The sequence below is a fragment of the Ursus arctos genome, unplaced genomic scaffold (genome assembly GCF_023065955.2).
Source record: "Ursus arctos isolate Adak ecotype North America unplaced genomic scaffold, UrsArc2.0 scaffold_37, whole genome shotgun sequence".
NCBI lineage: Eukaryota > Metazoa > Chordata > Mammalia > Carnivora > Ursidae > Ursus > Ursus arctos.
This window is the reverse complement of record NW_026623053.1, coordinates 5556470-5577063: the sequence shown is the minus strand read 5'-3', so window position 1 is coordinate 5577063 and position 20594 is coordinate 5556470. Positions and strand designations below refer to the sequence as shown.

At 54.7% G+C, this 20594-nt stretch overlaps 1 protein-coding gene and 1 non-coding gene across 2 annotated transcripts; one reads left to right on the top strand and one right to left on the bottom strand.

Moving 5' to 3' along the window:
- Positions 1-4260: 4260 nt before the first annotated feature.
- LRP10 (LDL receptor related protein 10) lies at positions 4261-9866 on the bottom strand. Its single transcript, XM_026486527.4, has 7 exons — positions 9256-9866; positions 8806-8850; positions 8146-8281; positions 7105-7295; positions 5969-6986; positions 5524-5653; positions 4261-5388 (listed from the first exon to the last, which is right to left on the bottom strand). Exons 1-7 carry the CDS (start codon positions 9287-9289, stop codon positions 4801-4803), a joined length of 2142 nt encoding a protein of 713 aa, XP_026342312.1. The 5' UTR covers positions 9290-9866; the 3' UTR covers positions 4261-4800.
- A 5063-nt stretch (positions 9867-14929) lies between these two features.
- On the top strand, positions 14930-15033 carry LOC113246093 (U6 spliceosomal RNA). The gene has a single exon (XR_003312882.1). It is a non-coding gene; the product is annotated as a U6 spliceosomal RNA (small nuclear RNA).
- The last annotated feature ends 5561 nt before the right edge of the window (positions 15034-20594 follow it).

The window sequence follows — 20594 nt, the reverse complement described above, 5'->3', positions numbered from 1 at the left end:
CGGTGCGCGTGTGCGTGTGCAGCCCCGCGGCTTGCAGTACCCACTCCCTCACTCAGCAGCACTGTCAGCTTTTCCCTTAAATACCACCCCCATGCCCTCCTCCCCCCCCACACCTGGGGAAATTGTCCCGCCCCCTGATGAGGTCACACATGCTAATGAGCAGTGATGTCAGCGGGATTCCCTCCTTTCTGCCCCCCCCCCTTTCCTTTGTGTCGCTTCCCTCTGGGAGCACACACACTGCGGAGTCTGGTTAAGACCCGACCAGAGACCAGAAGGAAGTCAGAGGGGCGAGAGAGACAGGGGTTCAGAGCAGCCGGGTGAGGGGTCAGTACGTAAGGGAGCTGAGGATGGCCGGAGGCGAGGCCCCGGGACTGGAGGTCTTCCTCCAGGAGCCAGGGCTGTGCGTCATTTGTCTGTGGACTCCCCGCCTCAGAGCCCAGTGTCCAGCTCCGAGTGGGTGCTCCGTGGCTACACGGGGGGGCCTCGACGCAGAAACTAAGAGATTCAGGGTCATCCTGGCACCAGGCTTCCCCATCACCCTCTCGTTCCCACCACAGTAGCCCCTTCTGGGCGAGGACCCGCCACAGTAGCCATTCCCCACCTTGGCCCCCAGGCAGGTGGGGGCTCTGAAGATGGGCGGTGGCTGCCCTGTTGGCACAGCTTCATCTTGTCACTAGGGTCAGATGGGTGCAAACCATGTGTGGACCGCCCCTTCTCTCCTGCCCTGCCAAGCCCACCAACCTACTGTTAATAGGAGCAGGACAAAAGGGGGAGATCGAGCTAAACCTTCTAGAAGTTCCCAATCCCGAGTGCCAGCCCCCGCTCTCTGTGCTCCCTGGGGCACCACCAGCCCTCCGGGGCTACAAGACGATGTCTATCTCTGTGTGGGGAGCCAGGATGGCTTTACTGCTCCTTTTCTGCCCGGGTCCCTTTCCCTTCAGGCTCCAGCTCTTCTCTTTTCTTCCTGACACTGCAAGCACCCAAACAGACCTTCCGACTTCCTGGCTCCTTCCCTCCCCCGCCACAGTTGGTTGCCAGGTGCTGCGCTAAGCACCTTCCTGCATTCTCCCCTTTCATCCTCATGACCCGAAGGCTCAGAGCGGTAGGTGGCTGGCCTGTCCCCAGATCTATCGATCGATAGATCAATCGTGCAGCTGGAAAATGGGGACACCAGGATTCCCAACCTGATTTTTCCAATACCAAAGACTGTTTTTCACCAGCTATGCTGCCTTCTTCGTCTTAAATATTCCAACAGTCTCCTGTTATTGGGAACGGTCTGTATGGTAATCTTCAGTGGACTCCTCCAATGGAAGAGACAAAGAGGAATCTTGGACTGATGTGCGGTGACCACTTATCTGGAGTGAACTGCAGGGCAATGTTCGGGGTCTCGGTGGGGCAGAAAGGACTCCTGAGCAACTATCATACTTCCACACTTTACTTGGAGAGTAGACTCTCCAGTCCTCAGTCACAGCCTACTTGTCCTTCCTTATTCACAATTCCAGAATGTCCCTGTGTGTTCCCGTACTCAACATTTAGAGTAGCAAGGGACCCCTGAGAGCCTGGTAGCAAGCAACAGTACGAAAAACTTTGAAAGCGGTCGTCAACATTTAAAATGTGGTCGGAGGGCATTTGGCAATAAGGCAAACGGCTCCCCTGACCCCGTTACAGGCTCTGAGAGCATTGCTATGGAGAGGCCCCTGGTTTCTCGGAGTGATCCTCCGCTCTCCAGAAAAGTATTCTATTGCAGATGTGCTGAAGAGGAGTATGTTTAGAATGATTTCCTTCCAAAATGAGTTTTAAACGTTTTAAATTGTAAAGGGGTGAGCTTCACGGATCTGGAAAACTCACTTAGGTGGGTGGAATCCTTTCTAGGATACCAGAGGAGAGTGAGTCAGGACACAGCGGACCCCGGCAGGACTCCGCCAGCCTTGGGTCGTACGAGCAGGCTGGGTTTCACCCTGAACCTCCATCTCTCTTGTCCCACTAGTAAGAGGCTGTGCGCTGGCCCCTGGCCCAGCTTCCTCGGCAATGGGAGATCCTGAGCAATAGCGGGGCGAAGGTGAGATCTGGAACTGAACCAATCCGGGCTTAACCCTGCATCTCCGTAGAGGCTGGACTAGTCTCGAAACTCCTGAGATTGCTCCTGAACCTGACTTGGGCTGATGATGCTCACGGCACAGCCTTGTTAGGAGGGTTCGCACACGTGAAGAAGGATCTGGCACTCGGCAGGTTACCCAACCAGCAGGAGCTTGCACAACCTCAGGCAGGGTGGCGGAGGTCCCTCACCCCTCCCAGCAGGGCCCAGAGCTTGGTTCAGGTCCATTCTTAAGGACTGAATTCTGGTCTGTGCTGTTAGCTCAGATTCCCAGGCTGATCTCCATCTCGTGCCGTGAACACCTCCCTCCTCCAGAGCCAGCGCCTTGGCAAGAGTCCCACACCCGAATACCGGGAACTTTGGATGGTGGTGTCTCTGTCTTGATAGGATGTGACGTGGTCCCGTTTCTTTTTCCTTAGGCCACGGTGCAAGTAAACTTGGGTGACTGCTGCCCAGTGCCCCACCTCTCCTGGGTGGGACCCTCGTAGTTTCCCCATGCTGCCTGTACAAGGCTCATCCCCTCTCCGCCAACCCGGGGCTTCACCGTGGCTGAAACAGTAGTGTTGCCCCTTGCACCTTCTGGAGCGTACGCCCAGCACCTAGAGAAACTTCTTTCAGGCTCAGGAATCCAGACACACAGCCCTTCCCAGTGAACGCTACCCTCAGGTCTTCCCCCTCTGGCTTTCTGAAGCATTCCACCCTGAGGAGCATTCCTTTACTTTAAATCTTTGTCCACATTCAAGCTACAGATACCACCAGGAGGTAAAAGGACTGGAGCAGGACAAGGAATGAAGCTTTCGGCTGAAGGGTTTTTTTTGGGTGGCTGTGAAGAAGAGAGGAGCAAGGGAGAGGCAGAGAGCATTGATGGGGAGGTGTGGGAGGGAAATCAGCACTCCCTGCTTCCCTGGGCCTGACACTGGGGGAACTCAGGGACCGCTGGCGCTTGGGAAGACTCAAAGAGGGAAGCGTAAGCAAGGATGGGGATCTCTGAAGGCCCTCCCCCAATCTCCAGAGAGGGTCTGGAGTGAAAGGATTCTGGCTCTATCCCAAGTCAAGATCCCATGATCCCACGACTGTACCACATTCACCCTCGGCCCCTTCCCTAGGCTCTTGGACCCAGTTGGTGCTGGATGTGAGGATGCTGACAGGCTGTGATCAACAGGGCCCCTGGACCCGGGGGTGGGGAGAGGCCAGGCCTGCCAGGAAGGCTGAGGGCGAGCCCGAGGGGAGTCTGCTTCTGTTGAGGAATGCCTCACTTCCACTCATGGGGCACCATGCCCACCCCGATCAGCTCTGTATCCTTTGTCCCAGTTTTCATTCCGAACTCTGGGACAGCTTCTGTCCCTGCACTCGCCAGAGGCTGGGCTCCAGCATTTCTCACGGATTATCCCCTCTTCCATCACCCTCTCCAGCTCTTCGACTCCGGCTGCTGCTTACACTCCTGCCCCTTGTCTCAGGTCTGGGGTCCAGCCTCCAGCCCTAGCCTTCACAGCGGCTTAGTTTGCTTATCCTGTAGATGCTTACTCTCCCTGGAATCCACAACTCTATTCCAACTACTGACCACATTCTTTAGAGTCTAGTTTGAGCCCTCTTCTGGGAAGACCCTTTGGATTTGGTCAAAGTGATGCCAGCATCTTCACATCCCGAATGTTTATGATTTTTCTCTCGATTTATCTTTGTCTGTTCTGAGGCATCCTGGCTGAGAGTTCATCTGTCTTGCCTAGGACAGACTGTAAGTGCTTGGTGGGGGTGGAGGGTGGAGGCCAGGAGTCGTGGCTCCTGTGTTCCACTAGGGACGTTCTGCTTCTGTGCTCTGGAAGTACTCCATAAATGGGAACCTTCCCAGCTACAGGGCCCAGCTGGCTCACCAGACTCCTGGCCTGGCGGTGAGTAAAGAGGTCCGGTGCTTACCCCTGGTGTCCCTCACTGTAGAGCTGAGCCCCGGGGGTGGGTGGGGGTGGTGGAGAGAGTTGATCTTTGGGCATCTTGGAACTTTCTTCCCCTCTGAGTGGTATAAAAACCACAGGTGTGTGGTTAGAAGTGAGCAGGACGGGGCAGGAGCGGGAGGGCAGACCAGAGGGCTTCACAGGGAGGAGCGCGGTGAGGCGAGCATAAGCTGAGACGGGTAGAGACAGGGCTCCGGTCATTGCTCATTTACAAAAATATGAAATTTCTCGTTCTTTTATTTTCAACCTTGACTTGCTGGGCAATGACCTAGCTATGGGACAAAAGCATTTTTTTGTGTGCTCTTTTTATGAGCCAGGCCCCGTAGGAAGGATCGAGGTGGGCAAACTTCAGGCTCTGCCCAAATCCTTCCCCTGGGGGCTGGAGGTCTCCAGCCAACTGACGGTCTGGTGCTTAAAGGCCACTTTTGGGTAGGGGTTTTGGTAAGGATGGAGTGTCCAGGCCTATGACCCTTTAAGAAATGTACTTTTTAAAAACAGCCACGTGAGTGGTGGCGGTGTGGGGAGACGGTGGCGGTAGAGACACTCTGGTCTCTGGACATGTGCAGACGGGGAGCTCTGTGTGAGCCCTTTCCCCGCCCGAGGGATACCTAGTTTACAGCAGCTACACAGGGTCAACAGGAGGCTCAGCAAGGCCCCTCAGATGGACGGCCAGGGAGGGAAGTAGGGGAAGGGAAGCTGAGCTGCCCTCTAAAGGGCTGTCGTCACTGCGACCAGAGCCCCCAGGGGCGCCAGGTCACCTCAGGCCAGCAGTGGCTCATCCTCCGCCTCGACCACCCAGACCCCCGGCTCAGCCAGCGGCAACAGGAGCACGTCATCCTCGTCCTCTGGAGACAGGACTGGGGTATGGGGTTCAGGTGGGGTCCGAGTTGGTCCTGGGGGCCGAAGGCTAGGCAGGAGGCGGCCTCGCAGGGCCTGCACCACTCCTGACAACAGGGACGGCTCTAGGGGCGCGGAGGGCAGTGGCCCTGGGGCCTCAGAGACAGTAGGGGGTGCCGGAGACGCGCTGCTAGATGGAAGGGGAGCCTTGGCGGGCAGTGGGGGTGCCTGTTCCCCATCCTGCCCTCCCACCGCCCCACCCTCACGGGCCGGCCCTGTGCTGCCATCTAGAGCCTCAAGGGGTGCGGCAGAAGGGGTGACCTGGGATCTGGTCTCGGGGGTCCGGGCTGGGGGGCTGGCTCGAGGCAGCAGGCCCCAGCGGCGGAGGCGGCGCACCAGCCGGCGCACAGAGCGGCCCCGCTGCCGGCGGCGGGCACCCGAGGCGGCCCCTGGAGTCATGTCCTGGCGCAAGATCTGCAGCAGAGAGCGCAGGTTGCCGAGCACTGAGTTCTGCAAGGAGAGGACGCAGACACCGCGGTCAGAGTCGTGGGGAGGGCCAGGAGCCTGAAGAAGGGTGGTACGGGGCGGGGCCGCGGGAGGCTTGGAAGCGGGAGGCAGGGAGGCACGAGGCAGGAGGTCACTTACGTCATTGGGGTTCTCTGTAGGGAAGTCCTCTACAGGCGGGATGGCGCCCTGGGCAATGAGCTGCCCGTAGGAGGGCGGCGCCTGCTGCTGCACAATCTCAGCCTCCATCCGGGACAGCGGGGCGAAGATGCTGGAAGGAATGAGGGCTGCTCAGTCACAGGTGGTGCCAGCCGGAGCAGCCTGTCCCAGCCCGGGCACGTCTCTTCCCTCCGCACCCAGGCCAGGACAACGGAGCTATGCCCCGGCTTTCCCGAGAGTCAGCTGAGGTCCCCTCCTTCCTTGAGCTTGCTTTCGGCACCTAGACCTGTCGTCTCCTCAGAGGAGCACCCTGTGCCCCAGCTGGACAACTCCAGGAGCCAACCCACGAGCAGGTCACCAGAACGTGCGCCCCTCCCGGCCTCGCCCTCGGCCCCACACGGCAACGGCTGGCTGCACCTTCACTGACCTGTACTCCTGGGTGCGGATGGCATAGAGCTTGCAGGTGCAGCCCAGCGCGATGACCAGCAGCAGGCCGCACACCAGGCTGCCGATGACAGCGGCCGTGATGACCTTGCGGGGCAGGGCATAGGAGCAGTCCCACTCGTCGCTGCCGTCGGCACAGTCTGGCTGCCCGTCGCACACCCATGTCTCATACACACACTTCTCGTCCCGGCATCGGAAGTTGCCAGGCTGGCAGTGCCGGCAGCGTCTCTCGTCTGCTCCGTCGGCACAGAAAGTCTGGTAGTTGCAGCGGTCGGCAGGCAGGTAGCAGGCGGTGGCCCCGGGGGTGCCGGCCGGCCCGCAGGGGAAGTGTCCAGGTGGGCAGCTGGGGCAGTTTTCCTCGTCCGTGCCGTCAGCACAGTCCCACGAGCCGTCGCAGCGCTGTGCCTCGCTGTAGCAGCGCTCCCCCAGGCCCTCACTGGCCCCCAGGCCAGCACCCAAGCCACAGGGTCGATCCCAGGGCAGGCAGTAGCCCCGCACGTGGTAGGTGGCGTTGAAGCCCCGGCCGCCGCTCCAGGCAACCGTGTGGTAGGCCACGATGGCCTGGCCGGACAGCGTCTCCACAGTGACAGCCTTGCCGTTGCTGAAGTGGGTGAGGCTGCGCAGCAGGCGAGAGGTCTTGGGAGGCCCGGGGCCGTCGTACACATGGACCGCATCTCCGTAGCCCAGGTCCAGGGCCGTGAAGCGCACTGCCAAGCGCCGGCCGTCGTGGGGGTCCAGCAGCCAGAGGCAGGACTGGGGGTGGGAGACTGAGGCTGGGTGTGCGTAGCCCGGGGAAGAGAAGACCCCGTAAAAGTCTTCCAAGGTATGATTGCAGGGTGGGGTGGGGACAGGGGCCGGGGTCAGGTCGGGGAAGGGGTCTGAGCTGCAGCCGGCCTCGTCAGAGCCGTCACCACAGGCATCGATGCTGTCGCAGCGCTGCGCCACGGGCACACAGCGGTGGTTCAGGCACTGGAACTCTTCGGGCAGGCACATCAGCCAATCTGCAGAGGCGCCGTGGAGAAGCGCCATGAAACACGGGAGCTGGTGGGATCCTCCCCTCCTCCCTGGGGCTGCTACTACCTGTCTTACTAGTCCCAGAGACCTCCCTGTCCGGCATACCTTGGCTGTAGGAGAGCAGGAAGCCCTGGCCCATGGGTGCTCTGGCCCCGGCATAGCTGTAGGTGATGGTGACGTTGCCCCCAGGCAGCTGCAGAGGGCTGGCTGGTGCCTCGCACAGGGAGATCTGCGGCTGGAGAGGGGAGCGCAGGACTAAGCGCTCTGAGCCACAGGCCAGGTGCAGTTTTTGGAACCTACAGGGGTGGAGGAGAGCAGGACATGAGATTTTGGTTTTTTTTAATGATTTTATTTTTAAGTAACCTCCATACCCAATGTGGGGCTCAAACTCACAACCCAGAGTTCAAGAGTCACACACGCCACCAACCGAGCCGGCCAGGCGCCCCACGGACGTGAGATATTCTTGACCACCGCTGGTTTCTTCCTCTCCCACCGCTGTCAGGTCCCCTCTACCCCAAGAAGCACAAGTCCCTGCTCATACACAATCCACATCAAAGAGCCAAATGAACTCAGCCAAATTCCGTCCGAGTCAATGGCAGTAGTCCTAACGGAGGCCAGCAGCAGCATGGCATTCTGATTCGTCCACCTCTTCCCAGACTGCCCTCTTTGCCCTTTCTGGGTAAATTCATGAGCGTGAACTCTGTGAAGCAAATAGCCAGGTACTTAATTGGGCCCCAACCCTATGGCCCAAGGTCAGAGGAGACTGGGGAGACCCATACCGCTTAAAAGACCTGGGGAGACTGAGGAAGGTTCTACGCTAATTAGGAATAGCTTTTGAAACCCAGGCGAGGGTGTGCAATGGATTGAAGGAATCCTCAGAGCAGCCATATTGGAGCCCAAGGACTGCTTCTAGAGTGCCTGCTGTCCTTCAGAGAGGACCAGAATCCAAACCAGGTGTCTGCTCCAGCTCAGCTCCAATGCACTGTAACTGGGCCAGAACAAGCCAGGCTTTTAGGGCAGACTCGGCCAAATCAAATTCTACTCTTCCTCCCATTGGCAGGGCTGGCAGCTCCATGGAGAAGTAATTCCCGAAGACTTTCCCATGGTGAAGGAGGGAGGGTAATAGGATCTTGCCCTGCTTCTCACCTCACTGTTACGGTCTGCTCCTTGCTCCCCAGGATAAGCCAGGTGCAGTTGGCAGGGGCGCTGCGGCTGTCCCTGCCCAGGGGCCTCTGTAAGGTGCCCTGCACTTCCAAGAGCACTGCCGGAGGGTCCTCACAGGCTGGAGAGAGAGGAAGGTAAGGACACTGATGAGAGCCCATTACTGTCATACCCCGTGCCCCCAGGCTTGAGGCCTCTAAGGGCCTGAGCTCTTTAAGAAGGAGCAGAGACACTGCCCCTCTCAGTCCACACACCCACACCCACACTCTAGAATCACAGTCTTCATCTGGCCCCCTTCCTTCCCACCTTCGTTATAGCTTCACCTCAAATATCAACACCACAGACGATCTGAGGTCTGCTTTGCCAGCCACTGGGCCAGGAGGAGCAGGAAATCCTGTCTCTACAATCGGGGAGACTACATTCTGGCTAGGGAGCTCAAGTATGGATATTTGGAAAAAAACAAAATAGTACATAACTACCAGGTGAGAGCTCACACGGGGTCTGTTTCCCCGTTTGTAAAATAAGGATGGATAATCTCCACTCTAAAACTATGGTAGGTGCCACAGGAATTCAGGGAAGAGAGAATCCTCGTGGGTCTTCTCTTATTACCAAGCCCTTGGGGCCCCAGGGGCATCCTCTACTCACCAGGATGTGGGAAAAAGGTCCGGTCTGGATGTGCCAGAGCGCCTCCTAGAGGAAGAGCGAGAAAGGGCAGGGGAGTGAATCGCCCCTAGTTTTCTTCACCTGAGCTACTCAAGGAGGAAAGGGAGCCATCTGGGACTTCCGGGTAGTTTAAGGGAAGGGGCAGTGGAGCAGGGGGAGGCTGCGCTGTGCGGCCGGGAAGAAGGTACGGAAGCACGGCCTGGGGGGGTGGGCATGGCGATCTAGGGAAGCCCGGGGGAGGAGGAGGGCCGAGGGGGGCGGCTGGCAGCCTCCCGGGGTTTGGGGCAGGCAGCGTCGGATGCGGCGGCCGGGGCTGGGAGACACCGGCAGGCAGGGGAAGTGAGGGGCGGCAGAGGAGGGAGTGAGTGCCGGGGCTCTGTGACAGCCCTAGGGGCGGGGTGCCGGGTGAGTAGTCTCGTTTCGGTTTCTTACCCAGGAGGAGGAAGAGGAGGGTGGTGGGCAGCATCCTGAGCCGTCCGGAGGTGCAGGAAGCGTCCCGGAGCTTCCGTCGTCTATCCAGTGGGGAGGCGGCGCCGCTCCGGGCGTCCAGGCCCCCCACTGCCGCCTCCCCGAGGGGGCTGCATGGCCCGGGCTCCCCGACCGGCGCTCTGGATGCCAGGGCTGGGGACGGGGAGGGGGCGGCCGTCCGGGAGCAGGGGCGGTGCCTCTCTCCCAACTTCGGAGTTGTTTTCCCCAGCCGCCGCTGCGCTCTCTCCCGAGGCCGGCTCCCGAAGTCCCGGGAATGGGTTCGAGGCCCGGCGCTGGAGCGCGCCCTCGCCTAGAGCCCGCCCGCAGGCCGCAAGCGCCCCTGTCCAGGCCCGGCCGCCACCTGCCGGGTCTTGAAGCCACTTCCTCTTCGGGCCAAACTTTGCCGACGGTCAGCCCCCAGGGCCGGCCCGGGCGCGGCACAACTTCTCCAGCGCGTCCAGCCGGCGGGACGCGGCGGGGGAGCGGGGGAGGGGGACGGGAGGCTCGGCCCAGCTCCCCGGCCCTCGCCCGGGCGGTACCCCTGCCAGCCCAGGGGTTGGAGGAGCCGGGGCGGAGGGAGGGGGCGGGTGACGAGCCTGGCCCCACCCCTGCCAATCAACGCGCGCGCCCCGCCCACCCGCTCGCCTTAACCCCTTTCCGGCCCTGCCGGGACTCGTCAGACCCGCCCTCGGCCGGGCGCTCAGCCTCCGCTTTGAACTCTTGTTTTGTTCGGGCCTTTCGGGGTGACACGTTTGTTACAGGACACGTTGGTCAGAGAACCACTGCTTATTCCGTAACTGTCATGTCTTTCCTTTGGACCCTTAAGCTCTCAGTACTTTTCTTGTCCCAGTGTCTGAGATCCGGCAGCACTTTTTGGCGTGAGCCTCTATTATAGCAATTACCACACGGTGTTATAACTATTTGTTTACTCGTCTTTCCCGCCCCCGCCCCGCCCCTTCTCTGGAAGCAGAAACTTCCTGTAGGTTGGGGCCTAGACTGTTTACCTTTGCACCCACAGGGTTTCTCTCCTGCTGAGACACAGTAAGAACCCAATAAACGGGAAATAAACGAATACATGTACCTTCGCCACATGCTGACTCTGTGACCTTGAGAAAATCACTTAACATCTCTGTGCTTCTCGATTGTAAAATGGGGTTAATAGTGCAACTCTTTTAAGGTTGTCATCAGCATTTTAGGGAGGTGATACAAGTTGAGCATCTAGGAAGTGCTCTGTACCTTGGAAAATTATTATGATTAGTCACAGAAGATCTTTCTTATTTATGTGGGCTGTTATTACTTCTTCTTCCTGGGGTACTGATAGCTAATATTAGTAAACCGTAACAGTAGCAAATACTTTTTGAGCTTTTTTTTACATTTCAGGCACAGATCTAAGCACTTTTCAAGAATTTGCTCTTTTGATCCTCCTCATAATCGTTGTCAAGTAGAAACTACTGATGCTCCCATTTTACAGATAAGGAAACTGAGGCACAGAGAGGTTAAGGATTTTGCCCCATCTAGTAAATGCTGAAACAGGGTTTGGAACCTAGGCGATCTGGTTCTGGACAGAGTGTACATCTGAATCCTTGCTCCTCTCTCCTCTCTACAAACGGCACAAAACACTTTTTTATCTGAGACATTTGTTGTTGGCATCCGTTTTTATATTTTCAAAACTGGAACCATAGCAGGGCCTGAAGCCATAGCGTTGGCCATAAAAAGGCCCGTCTTCCACTTGGACCTTGGTGCCATGCCAAGGGATCTTGGTCCCTGGGTCTCTCTGTGCCGTCCGCTGTGCTCTCTCTCTGTGCAGCTCTAGGGATTAATGAGGAGTGAAATAGAATCCTGAGTGTGGGAAAATGATGTGGAGCAAAGGGAAGCAGAGCAAAGAGGTTGGAAAAATTAAAAATATTTAAGTTCTAAAAGTGATCATGGAGGTTTTAGTTGAGTGCTGGCTACGTGTTCTCTATGCTTGGTGGATGCCTGGAATTCCTTTTTTTAAAAAAAAAAAAGATTTTATTTATTCATCTGAGACAGAGAACATGAGTAGGGGGAGAGGGAGAGGGAGAAGCAGAAGCAGACTCCCCACTGAGCAGGGAGCAACACCCCGCCCCCGCCCCAGGACAACAATGAGATGATGAGATGTGGGGCTGGATCCCAGAACCCCAGGACCCAGAGATCATGACCTGAGCCAAAGGCAACCGCTTAACCATCTGAGCCACCCAGGTGCCCTGGATGCCTGGAACTCTTAAGACTTCACTTGAACTTCAAGGAGCTTACTGTCTACTTGGAAAGAGAGGTCAGATACACAAATGAAAGAAGCCAGACAGCCATGGGTAGTACCCGTGGGAGTGGGCATGTGGGGGAGTAAGGAATTTAGAAAGGAACTGGAAAAGGTGGTAGTGAATTGGAAAGAGTTGTGGGAGGCAGGGAAAGGAGGAAGGGAGCCCATGGTCTGGGATGCCCAGTAAATGAAAATTTGCCAAAAAATAAAGTCAAGATCTAGGCTGTTGGAAGCAATCATCATCATCAGGAAGAAATTGCACCAGGGTAGAACAGACTTTCATTCTATAACTATTTATTAGAGTGCCTTCCAAGTGCAGGGCACTGAGCTAGACAGTGGGGTTCATAGTTAGAGTGAATTCAAGCCCCAAAACGATAGGAAAAGATTAAAGAGGACCTAGGTACTTAAAATGAGTGTAAGCTTTAATTAGTCTAGTGAGTTGAAGTGTCCGGACCCCTATAAATCACATCCTAGACCATCAGGTACATTTAGGAATGGGCCTGTGAAGATGTTCTTGGAAATCTTTGAGGAATTATGAAAAATAGTGGAAGTAGTGGAAAACGGGCAGATGTCTGGTTTTCAAAATGATAATATCTAACTTTGGTAGACTACTTGCCTATGGCAGGCACTGTCCTAAGCACTTCACGTGTATTATCTCAGTTAACCCTCACCACACCTCTAGGAAGTAGGTGTTATTTTTGCCCTCCTTTTATAATTGAGGAAACTGAGTCATAGGTAGGTCGAATGACTTGCTCAAGATGAAACTTCTAGCACACGCAGGAGCCAAGGTGCTATGGTCTGAACATTTGTGTCCCCCAGACCCCAGATTCATATGTTGATTTCCTAACCCCCAAAGATGATAGTGTGAGAAGGTGGGCCTTTGGGAGATGTTAGGTCTGTGAGACGGAGCCTGCAATGGGACTAGTGCCTTTGATAAAAGAGGCCCTAGAGAGATCCCTCCCTGTCCACTAGGAGAGGACACAGTGAGGAGATGTGGCGGTGAACCAGGAGGAGGGCCCTCACCAGCAGGTGACCACGCTGGTGCCTTGATCTTGGGTTTCTCAGTCTCCAGAACCATGAGCAATAACTCTACCGAGTCGGTGGTATCTTGTTATAGCAGCCCAAGTGGACTACGAGGCTTGCTGCTGAGAAGTTGGGGTGCTGCTGTAGCAAATACCTAAAAATGTGGAAGTGGCTTTAGAACTGGGGAATGGTCAGAGGCCAGAGGTGCATGCTTAGGGAAAGCCGCCATTGCTGTGAATGGACCATTAGGGGCGATTCTTGGGAAGGCTCAGAAGGAGAGAGCTGTATAGACCTCAGTCTCCTTAGATTACCTGAGTGGTCGTGCACAGAATGTGGATAGAAGTGTAGATGGTCAAAGTCCCTCTGACTAGGTCCCAGATGGAGATGAGGGACATGTTAATTGGAAGCTGGAGGAAAGGAGAGCCTTGATAGAAAGTGGCAAAGAGCTTGGCCTCACTGTGTTTGTGTCCTAGTGTTTGTTGGAAGGTAGAACTCGTGAGTGATGAAATTGGATATTTGGCTGAAGACATTTCTTCTTTTTCTTTCTTTCTTTTTTTAAAAAAAATTTTAAAAATATATTATTTATTTATTTATTTATTTATTTATGAGAAGCAGAGAGAGAGAGGCAGGGGCAGAGGGAGAAGCAGATTCTCCACTGAGCAGGGAGCCTGATGTGGGGCTCGATCCCAGGACCCCGAGATCATGACCCGAGCCGGAGGCAGATGCTAAACCGACTGAGGCACCCAGGTGCCCCTCTTTTTTCTTTTTCTTTTTTTTTTTTTAAAGATTTTATTTATTTATTCGACAGAGATAGAGACAGCCAGCGAGAGAGGGAACACAGGCAGGGGGAGTGGGAGAGGAAGAAGCAGGCTCATAGTGGAAGAGCCTGATGTGGGGCTCGATCCCAGAACGCTGGGATCACGCCCTGAGCCGAAGGCAGACGCTTAACCGCTTAACCGCTGTGCCACCCAGGCGCCCCTCCCTCTTTTTTCTTTTTAAAGTAATCTCTGTACCCAGTGTGGGGCGCAACCTCACAACCCCAGGATCAAGAGTCTCATGCTGTACCAATTAAGCCAGCCAGGCGCCCAGTTGGCTGAAGAAATTTCTAAGCAAAGTGTTGAGGAAGCAGCCTGGTTTCCCTTGAATACTTAGAGTAAAACACAAGAAGAGAAAAGTGATTTATAGGGGGGAACTGTTCATCAAAAAGGATGCAGAACTAAAAATGTAGAAAATTCTTATCGCTATCTAGTGTTCCATAGATACACATATGTAAATGCGTGTGCGCACCCATGCGTGCGTGTGTGTGTGTGTGTGTGTGTGTGTGTGTATTTTTTTCACTCATTTATCATGTTTATTGCCTGCTCCTCCCACAAGAATGTACGTTCCTTGGGGCAGGGATCTGTTTGTTTACTGGTGTATCCCCAGTGCCCAAAACAGTGTCTGACACAAAGTAAGTACTCATTAAATGTTTGCCGAATGAATGCCAGCCATAGGCATCGCATAGATTACATCTTTTAATTCGTTCAAGTACTCTTTCAATTATTAGCCCCATTTTAAAGATGAGGAAATGCAAGCTCCGTAAAGTTACATAACTTGCTGGCCGCCAAACCAGTGAGTTGTAAAGACTGGATTCACACTTGGATTGTGTAACTGCAGAGCCCTTGTTCCTAACCGTTGCGTGATACTGCCTCTCTCTGTGCTGGAAGCTATGTTTTAAAGGATTGATACAGTGGGGGTGCTGGGCTGGCTCAGACTCTCCGGGTTGTGAGTTTGGGCTCCACATTGGGTGTAGAGATTACCTTAAAATAAAATCTTAAAAATATATATATTGATATAATGAATCAATCCAGAGGAGGGTGTTCAAGACGGATGAGGGGTCTCTAAGCCATGTCATATGATAAGCTATTTATGGAACTAGAAAGTCATTTCACCTAAAGAAAAGCTTAACTTGAGTGAGGGATTGAATATATGAAAACCAGATCCAAATATTTGAAGAGCTATAGCATGGAACAAGAATTTGTTTGTTCTGTGCAGTCTGAAGGGCAGAGCCTGGAATTAACAGAGCAAATAAAAAAAGTCAGTCTATTCCCTGCTTGAGATATAGAAGCTGACGGTACAGGTAGGGTTGATGCAGGGGACAGATGTCCTGGACCTTCAGGATTCCTTGGCAACTCTGTGAATTGTGAATTTCACGATGGCATGACTTCCCAGAAAACAAGGGCAAAGAAGCTTCTAGAAGCAAGTTGTGTTCGATGCTGACATGAAGCCAACACAGTGAAAGCAGAGAAAAGACCTGGAAGGAAAGAGGTCATGAGGGACCTTTAAGGAGAAATTTCAGTGCTCAATGTGGCAGCACATATACTGAAACTGGAACAATACTGAGAAGATTAGCAGGGCCCTGTGCAAAGATGACACGATTTCATGAAGCATTCCATATTTTTATTGTACACCTAAAACTAATATAACCCTGTATGTTAATTACACTTCAATTTTTTAAAAACGGTTTTTTATTTATTTGAGAGAGAGCGCATGAGCAGTGGGGAGGGGCAGGGGAAGAGGGAGAAGCAGACTCCCTGCTGAACGGGGAGCCACAAGAAGAAGACGAGGACGGGGCTAGATACCAGGACCCCGAGATCATGACCTGAGCTGAAGGCAGACGTAACCTACTGAGCCACCCAGGTGCTCCTCCCCCTTTTTAAAGGAGAAGTTTCAGGGGTGTCTGGGTAGCTCAGTTGGTTGGGTGTCTGCCTTCCACTCGGGTCATGATCCCAGGGTCCTGGGATCGAGCTCTGTGTCGGGCTCCCTGCTTGGCGGGGAGTCTGCTTCTCCCTCTCCCTCTGCTGCTCCCCCTGCTTGTGCTCTCTTGCTCTCTCTGTCAAATACATAAATTAAAAATCTTTAAAAAAAAAAAAGGAGAAGTTTCAGTAAATGCCTGGGTTGCCTCCACAGATGTGGAGGTTAGTTTAAAAAGAAATGACTGGTTGGGGCGCCTGTCAGGCTCAGTCAGAAGAGCATGCCACTCTTGATCTTGGGGTTGTGAGTTCGAACCCCATATTGGGTGTAGAGATTACTTAAATGAATAAATAACTTTAAAAAAATTTTTTAAAAAATGACTAGTGAAGGAATGCAGACAGCTGTTGAAAAACCTTGGCTTGACAGAAAAGGGGGATATGAGGGAAATCATTCAAGGCTGCAACAGTATCCAGGAGAGAGCTTTTCAAGATGTGGAAACTTCTGTGTTTGAAGGGAGTGGGGATTAAAGACCCTGCCATATGGTTATAGGAGGAAGTTTCCTTGCGCTTTGGAAAGAATGAGATACTGGGTTGGAGACACACCTCGGAGATTTGGAGCAACCTCAAATCATGTCCATTTTGGGGGGTGTCTGGTATATTACAAAGTAAAAGACTAAGATTTTTTTGAATATACTTAGTATATTTTATTTTTATATTTATTTATAAAGGTTTTATTTTTTAAGTAATGTCTACACCCAACATGGGGCTTGAATTTAACAACCCTGAAATCGAGAGTCACATCTTCTACTTGACTGAGCCAGCCAGACACCCCAATACTTAGTGTATTTTAGATGTTTCTATTTAACAAATAAAAACTCTTTGCATAAACACAGCAATAACATAGTGATAGTTACAAAATACCTACAGGCATTTTTTTTTAAAGTACAAAATTGAAGAGCCCTCTAAATATGAGACTGGGATTAAAGGATCCTCCTGGGGTGAGGTTGAGGTTAGGGTAGGGATGAGGTTAGGAGGATGGGTGCAGGCTAGAGGCGCCCCAAGAGGAGGCATGATCTCCAAAGGCCTCAGGGAAGGGACACAGAAATGCCCACTCTGGGATAAAGGAGTCAGGGAGGCCGGAGGGCCTTGGCAAGGAGGAGCCCTGTCAAAGCATTCCGAGGTCAGAGCCCAGGGGAAGGGCATCCTGGAGCCACCAGTGTCTGAGGCGTCCACAGGGGGGCAGCATGGCGACTCGGAGGGGCTCTGAGAGGGCACCGAAGTGCCCCCTTACTTCCTCCCGCACCCCCTCAACTCCACACCCTCTTCCTTCCCGTTGTTATTCGGGAGCTGCCCACCAACCCCCGCACAGAGACAGCTGAGGGAAACTCTGCCTTTTTCTTCTCTGCAGCTGGAAGACTAAGGCTTGTCATCCTGTTGCGCCCATAGTCCCACCCCTTTAAGTACAGGTGTCCTGGGTGGAAACTTGGAAAGTGGAAAGGGGGAAGGAACAGGCTGGCGGTATCCCTGGCCCTTGTTGGGGGGCTGGCTTGGCCTCTGCCTCTCTCAAGCTTGGTTCGCAGTGCCAACACCCAGCACAAGGGGGCGCTATCGCCCCGCAAACCCTGACCGGCTGGTCTCTGCGGCGGAGGGGGTGTGGCCAGCTGGGGAGCGGGGTGGATGTACCTCTGGCCCCTTGTCCAGTTTTCCTCCACCCGGGATTAGGATGCAGTTTTGTGCAGGCAAGGGGTGGGGGGGTCTCTGGCGCACAGGCCGGTAAAGTGGAGGAGAGACTTTGGGGACAACTGGCATGGAGCTTAGAGACCTGTGTGTGGGGCCCCCCAGGTCAGGATCCGGGGAGCAGGCTGGCCTGAGGGTGCAGGCTGAAGGATTGGTATTTCCAGAAGCGCTGGGTTAACACAGCGCAGTACTGATCACTCCCAGATTAAGGGCAGGCGGTGGGGGACACATGAGGAGGCCACAGGGACAAAGTAGTTGCTTAGGAGTTATGAACCCATTGCCTGGATATATTTTTCTTTCTTTTTTTAACTTTTTAAAGATTGAGGTAAAATACATAGTCAAGTTCATAAAATGTACTAACACCTACAGCTCAATGATTTTTTAACTTACGTATACATAATACTCGTGTACATAATACTGGTAATACAGTACTTACACATTCCCAGCTACCGCTGTGTGCTTGTGTAATTCACAACTTTCACGGGCAATTTCAGTCAACAAGCATTTCCCCCCCTTTTTTAAAGATTTTATTTATTTGTTTGTCAGAGCGTACAAGCAGGGGGAGGGGCAGGCAGAGGGAGAAGCAGGCTCCCCGCTGAGCAGGGAGCCCATCTGGGACTTGATCCCAGGACCCCGGGATCATGACCTGAGCCGAAGGCAGACACTTAAATGACTGAGCCCCCCAGGCGTCCCTTCAAATCAACAAACTTAGTAAGGGGCTCCTGCGTGCCTAGCACCGTCCTACTCCTTTGTGAGGAAGCGAGGACAGAACATGCTTGTCCCGTGGCTGTGGTGGGGTCAGTATTCTTATGAATCACAGTCATTCCTTGACAGAGCTATCCCAGCAGGGCCTCGGAGGGCTGGGGCAGGCCATGTGATCTGCTCACAGGGGCCGTGTTTTTGAAGTATCTGCCATGTCTGAATGCGCTAACGCACAGAACCTCAGGAAGGTTATGTTATTGGATCCAGAATATACGGTCAGGGCAACCACGATCCTAGCACGCAGCCAGACACGGAGTGGCCAAGGAGAGCATTTTTGGGAATCGATTTTGCTCTCTGGCCTGGTGCTCCGTGTCTCTGGAAGCTGAGCAAAGGCTGACGTCTGTGACCACAGGCAGGATCGAAATGAGCTGGAGCTTGTCGCGTGTGTGTGAATCCGCTAGGCCTCGGAGGTCCCGGTCTTTCCCCCTCCCTCGTGGTCATCCTGGCCTTGCCCCACCCAGACCCCATCCTGCCCCAAATGAGGGAAGTGCCCCTACTGGGAAGTGAAGTGTATGAGCAGGATGTGACCCATGGTGAGACAGCTCCCAGACCTGGTCTGGTCCCTGAGTCAATGAGCTACTTGAGGCACTCAGAGGAAGTCCTTCCGCCCATTCACTGCAGTGTGGACACCTCTTCTGTGCTCTCTATTGCCCCTCCCCACCCAGGTGTGGGACTTGGGGGACAGGAAACTAGTCTCCTCCTCCTCTAAGCCACAAAGGGCCCATTGGAGAAATAAGGTACCCTGGGGGTGGGGAGGGGCAGTGGAAGCTGCTCCCTTGGGGTGTGGCAACAGCCTTGCCCTGGGTGCCCAATTCTGCTGTAAAACCCCTGGTTCTAGGACTGGTGAGGGACAGAGGAGGACAGAGGGGGCTGGGCCTGGCTGGGGAAGGCTGGCCTGGAAGGCGCTCAGCCTTCGGCCCTGGGCCAGGGTGGAAAGTATGTGTGTGAGCTCATTTGGAAGGTGGCTTCTGGCCAGTCAGGACTGCCTCCTTTCCAGGCCCCAATTGCCCAGCCCCCTCAAAGGCTGCCTCTGGGTCTCCCCAGTCTCCCAAGACTGTCTGAGGGACGAAGGCCGAACACCCCAGGTTAGGTGTGCAGGCATTGGTGTCTTAAATGAAGTGAATGCAGATTTGGAGGGTGGGTAAAAAAGGGGTACAGGGACCGCAGGACAATAGATTAGCCTTGACTGGGGTTCCCTTGGGGCCTCAGGGAACGGGAACTATCCTCCTAGGCCCTTGCCACAGCCATTCGCCACCCCCATCCCTCCCCTAGCTGCTGCCATTCGAGCCACTCAGTCCTTCTGGCTTCTGAGTCCTTCCTGCTTCTTCTTTCCTTCTCTCGGGGTACCTGTTCCTGTCCCCCAAAAGGAGGTGACTGCAGGCAAAGTGGGTTCCTGAGGAAGAGCCCTTCTGCTCCATTCCTACTTCCCATGCCGATGCTGCCACAGGAGGCAAGCCCACATGGGCCCTCAGATCCCCAGAACACACACTACCACACACACCGGCCACACAGCGCCACACTGGAAGAGACACCCTGAGACACGGGCAGAATCTACCCGCACAGATTAAAAAAAAAAAAAAAAAATCAGACAGACCTGGGTTTTCATTTTGGCCTAACAAGTTCCGACCTTAAGGAAGTCTTATCTGGGCCTCAGGTTCCAATCCTGTGAAACAGGGGCCGTGGTCGTGCCTGTGTCACTGGGTGTCATGAGGACCTCAGCAAATGTTGGGTTTTTACCACCTCCCTTTGGCTGGAAAGGGAAGTGGGAGCACAGAGGGGAAAGAGGACTGGGACGTCTGTCAGAGTGGGGAGAAGGGGCCCCAGGGGAGGGACAGTGAAGGACCAGCAGGGCTGGCCAGGTTGTGCGTGAGGGGTCACTCTGCTCAGTCCTCTCTTCTCTGGAGGGCCTGGCTCCTCTTCGATCTTCCCTCCTCACGTCACTGACCCAGCACCTGGCTGGCAGCCTTGGAGGTGTGGGCCCAGCTGGTGGCAGGAGCCCTGGGGAAGGGAGTCTGTGGCTCCCCGCCTCAAACGTGTGGGGTGCAGTGGGGGGCAGAGCACTGCTTCTCCTCAGCGCTTGCCCCTGCTCCAGTCTCCTCTGAGGCCGCTTCCCTGGGTTCTGCCCAAACCTCCTCGCAGATTCCCCTTGGCTCCCTCCTGGCCGCTCTAGCTCACATGTGCTGCTTTCGAATACAGGAACTTGGAACCTTGGAAACTGGGTCAGGCCCAACGGACAAAGCGGGGTAGGGCCAGTGAAAGCGGCATTTTCAGGTCTCTTGGGAGCCACAGGGACCTCTGTTCTCCCCTCACCCTGCCTGACCCTGTGCAATCGGCTAGGCACCTCCAGGGGTCTCTGGGTGGCCTCCCTGGGCTGGATCCCTTAGGCCCGGGGCACGTCAGAAGCACGGGACCTTGGCGGCCTCCACCCCACAGTTCTCCCTGCTTGGGAAGCCTCTTCCACCTCTTCCCCCCTTTGTCTCTGGTCCTCCATTCCCATCTCTCCCCCTTGGCTTCAGAGAGCATCTTGTGATTCCAGAATCAGGGCCAAACAATTTCCTCGTGATGGGGAAACCGCACTCCAGCCGTGGCAGCCCTAGGCTCCCCTCCTCTTCCCTCTGGCAGTCCCCCCTCCCCAGGCTCCTGTACTGGTTCCAGCTGTGTTTTGCAGAACTCCCACTGGATAACATCTGTAATTGCCTCCAGATGTGGGCCACAAAAACACAAAGGGGCCATGAGCTCATCTTTGAGCTCCTTGCGACATGCACGGCCCC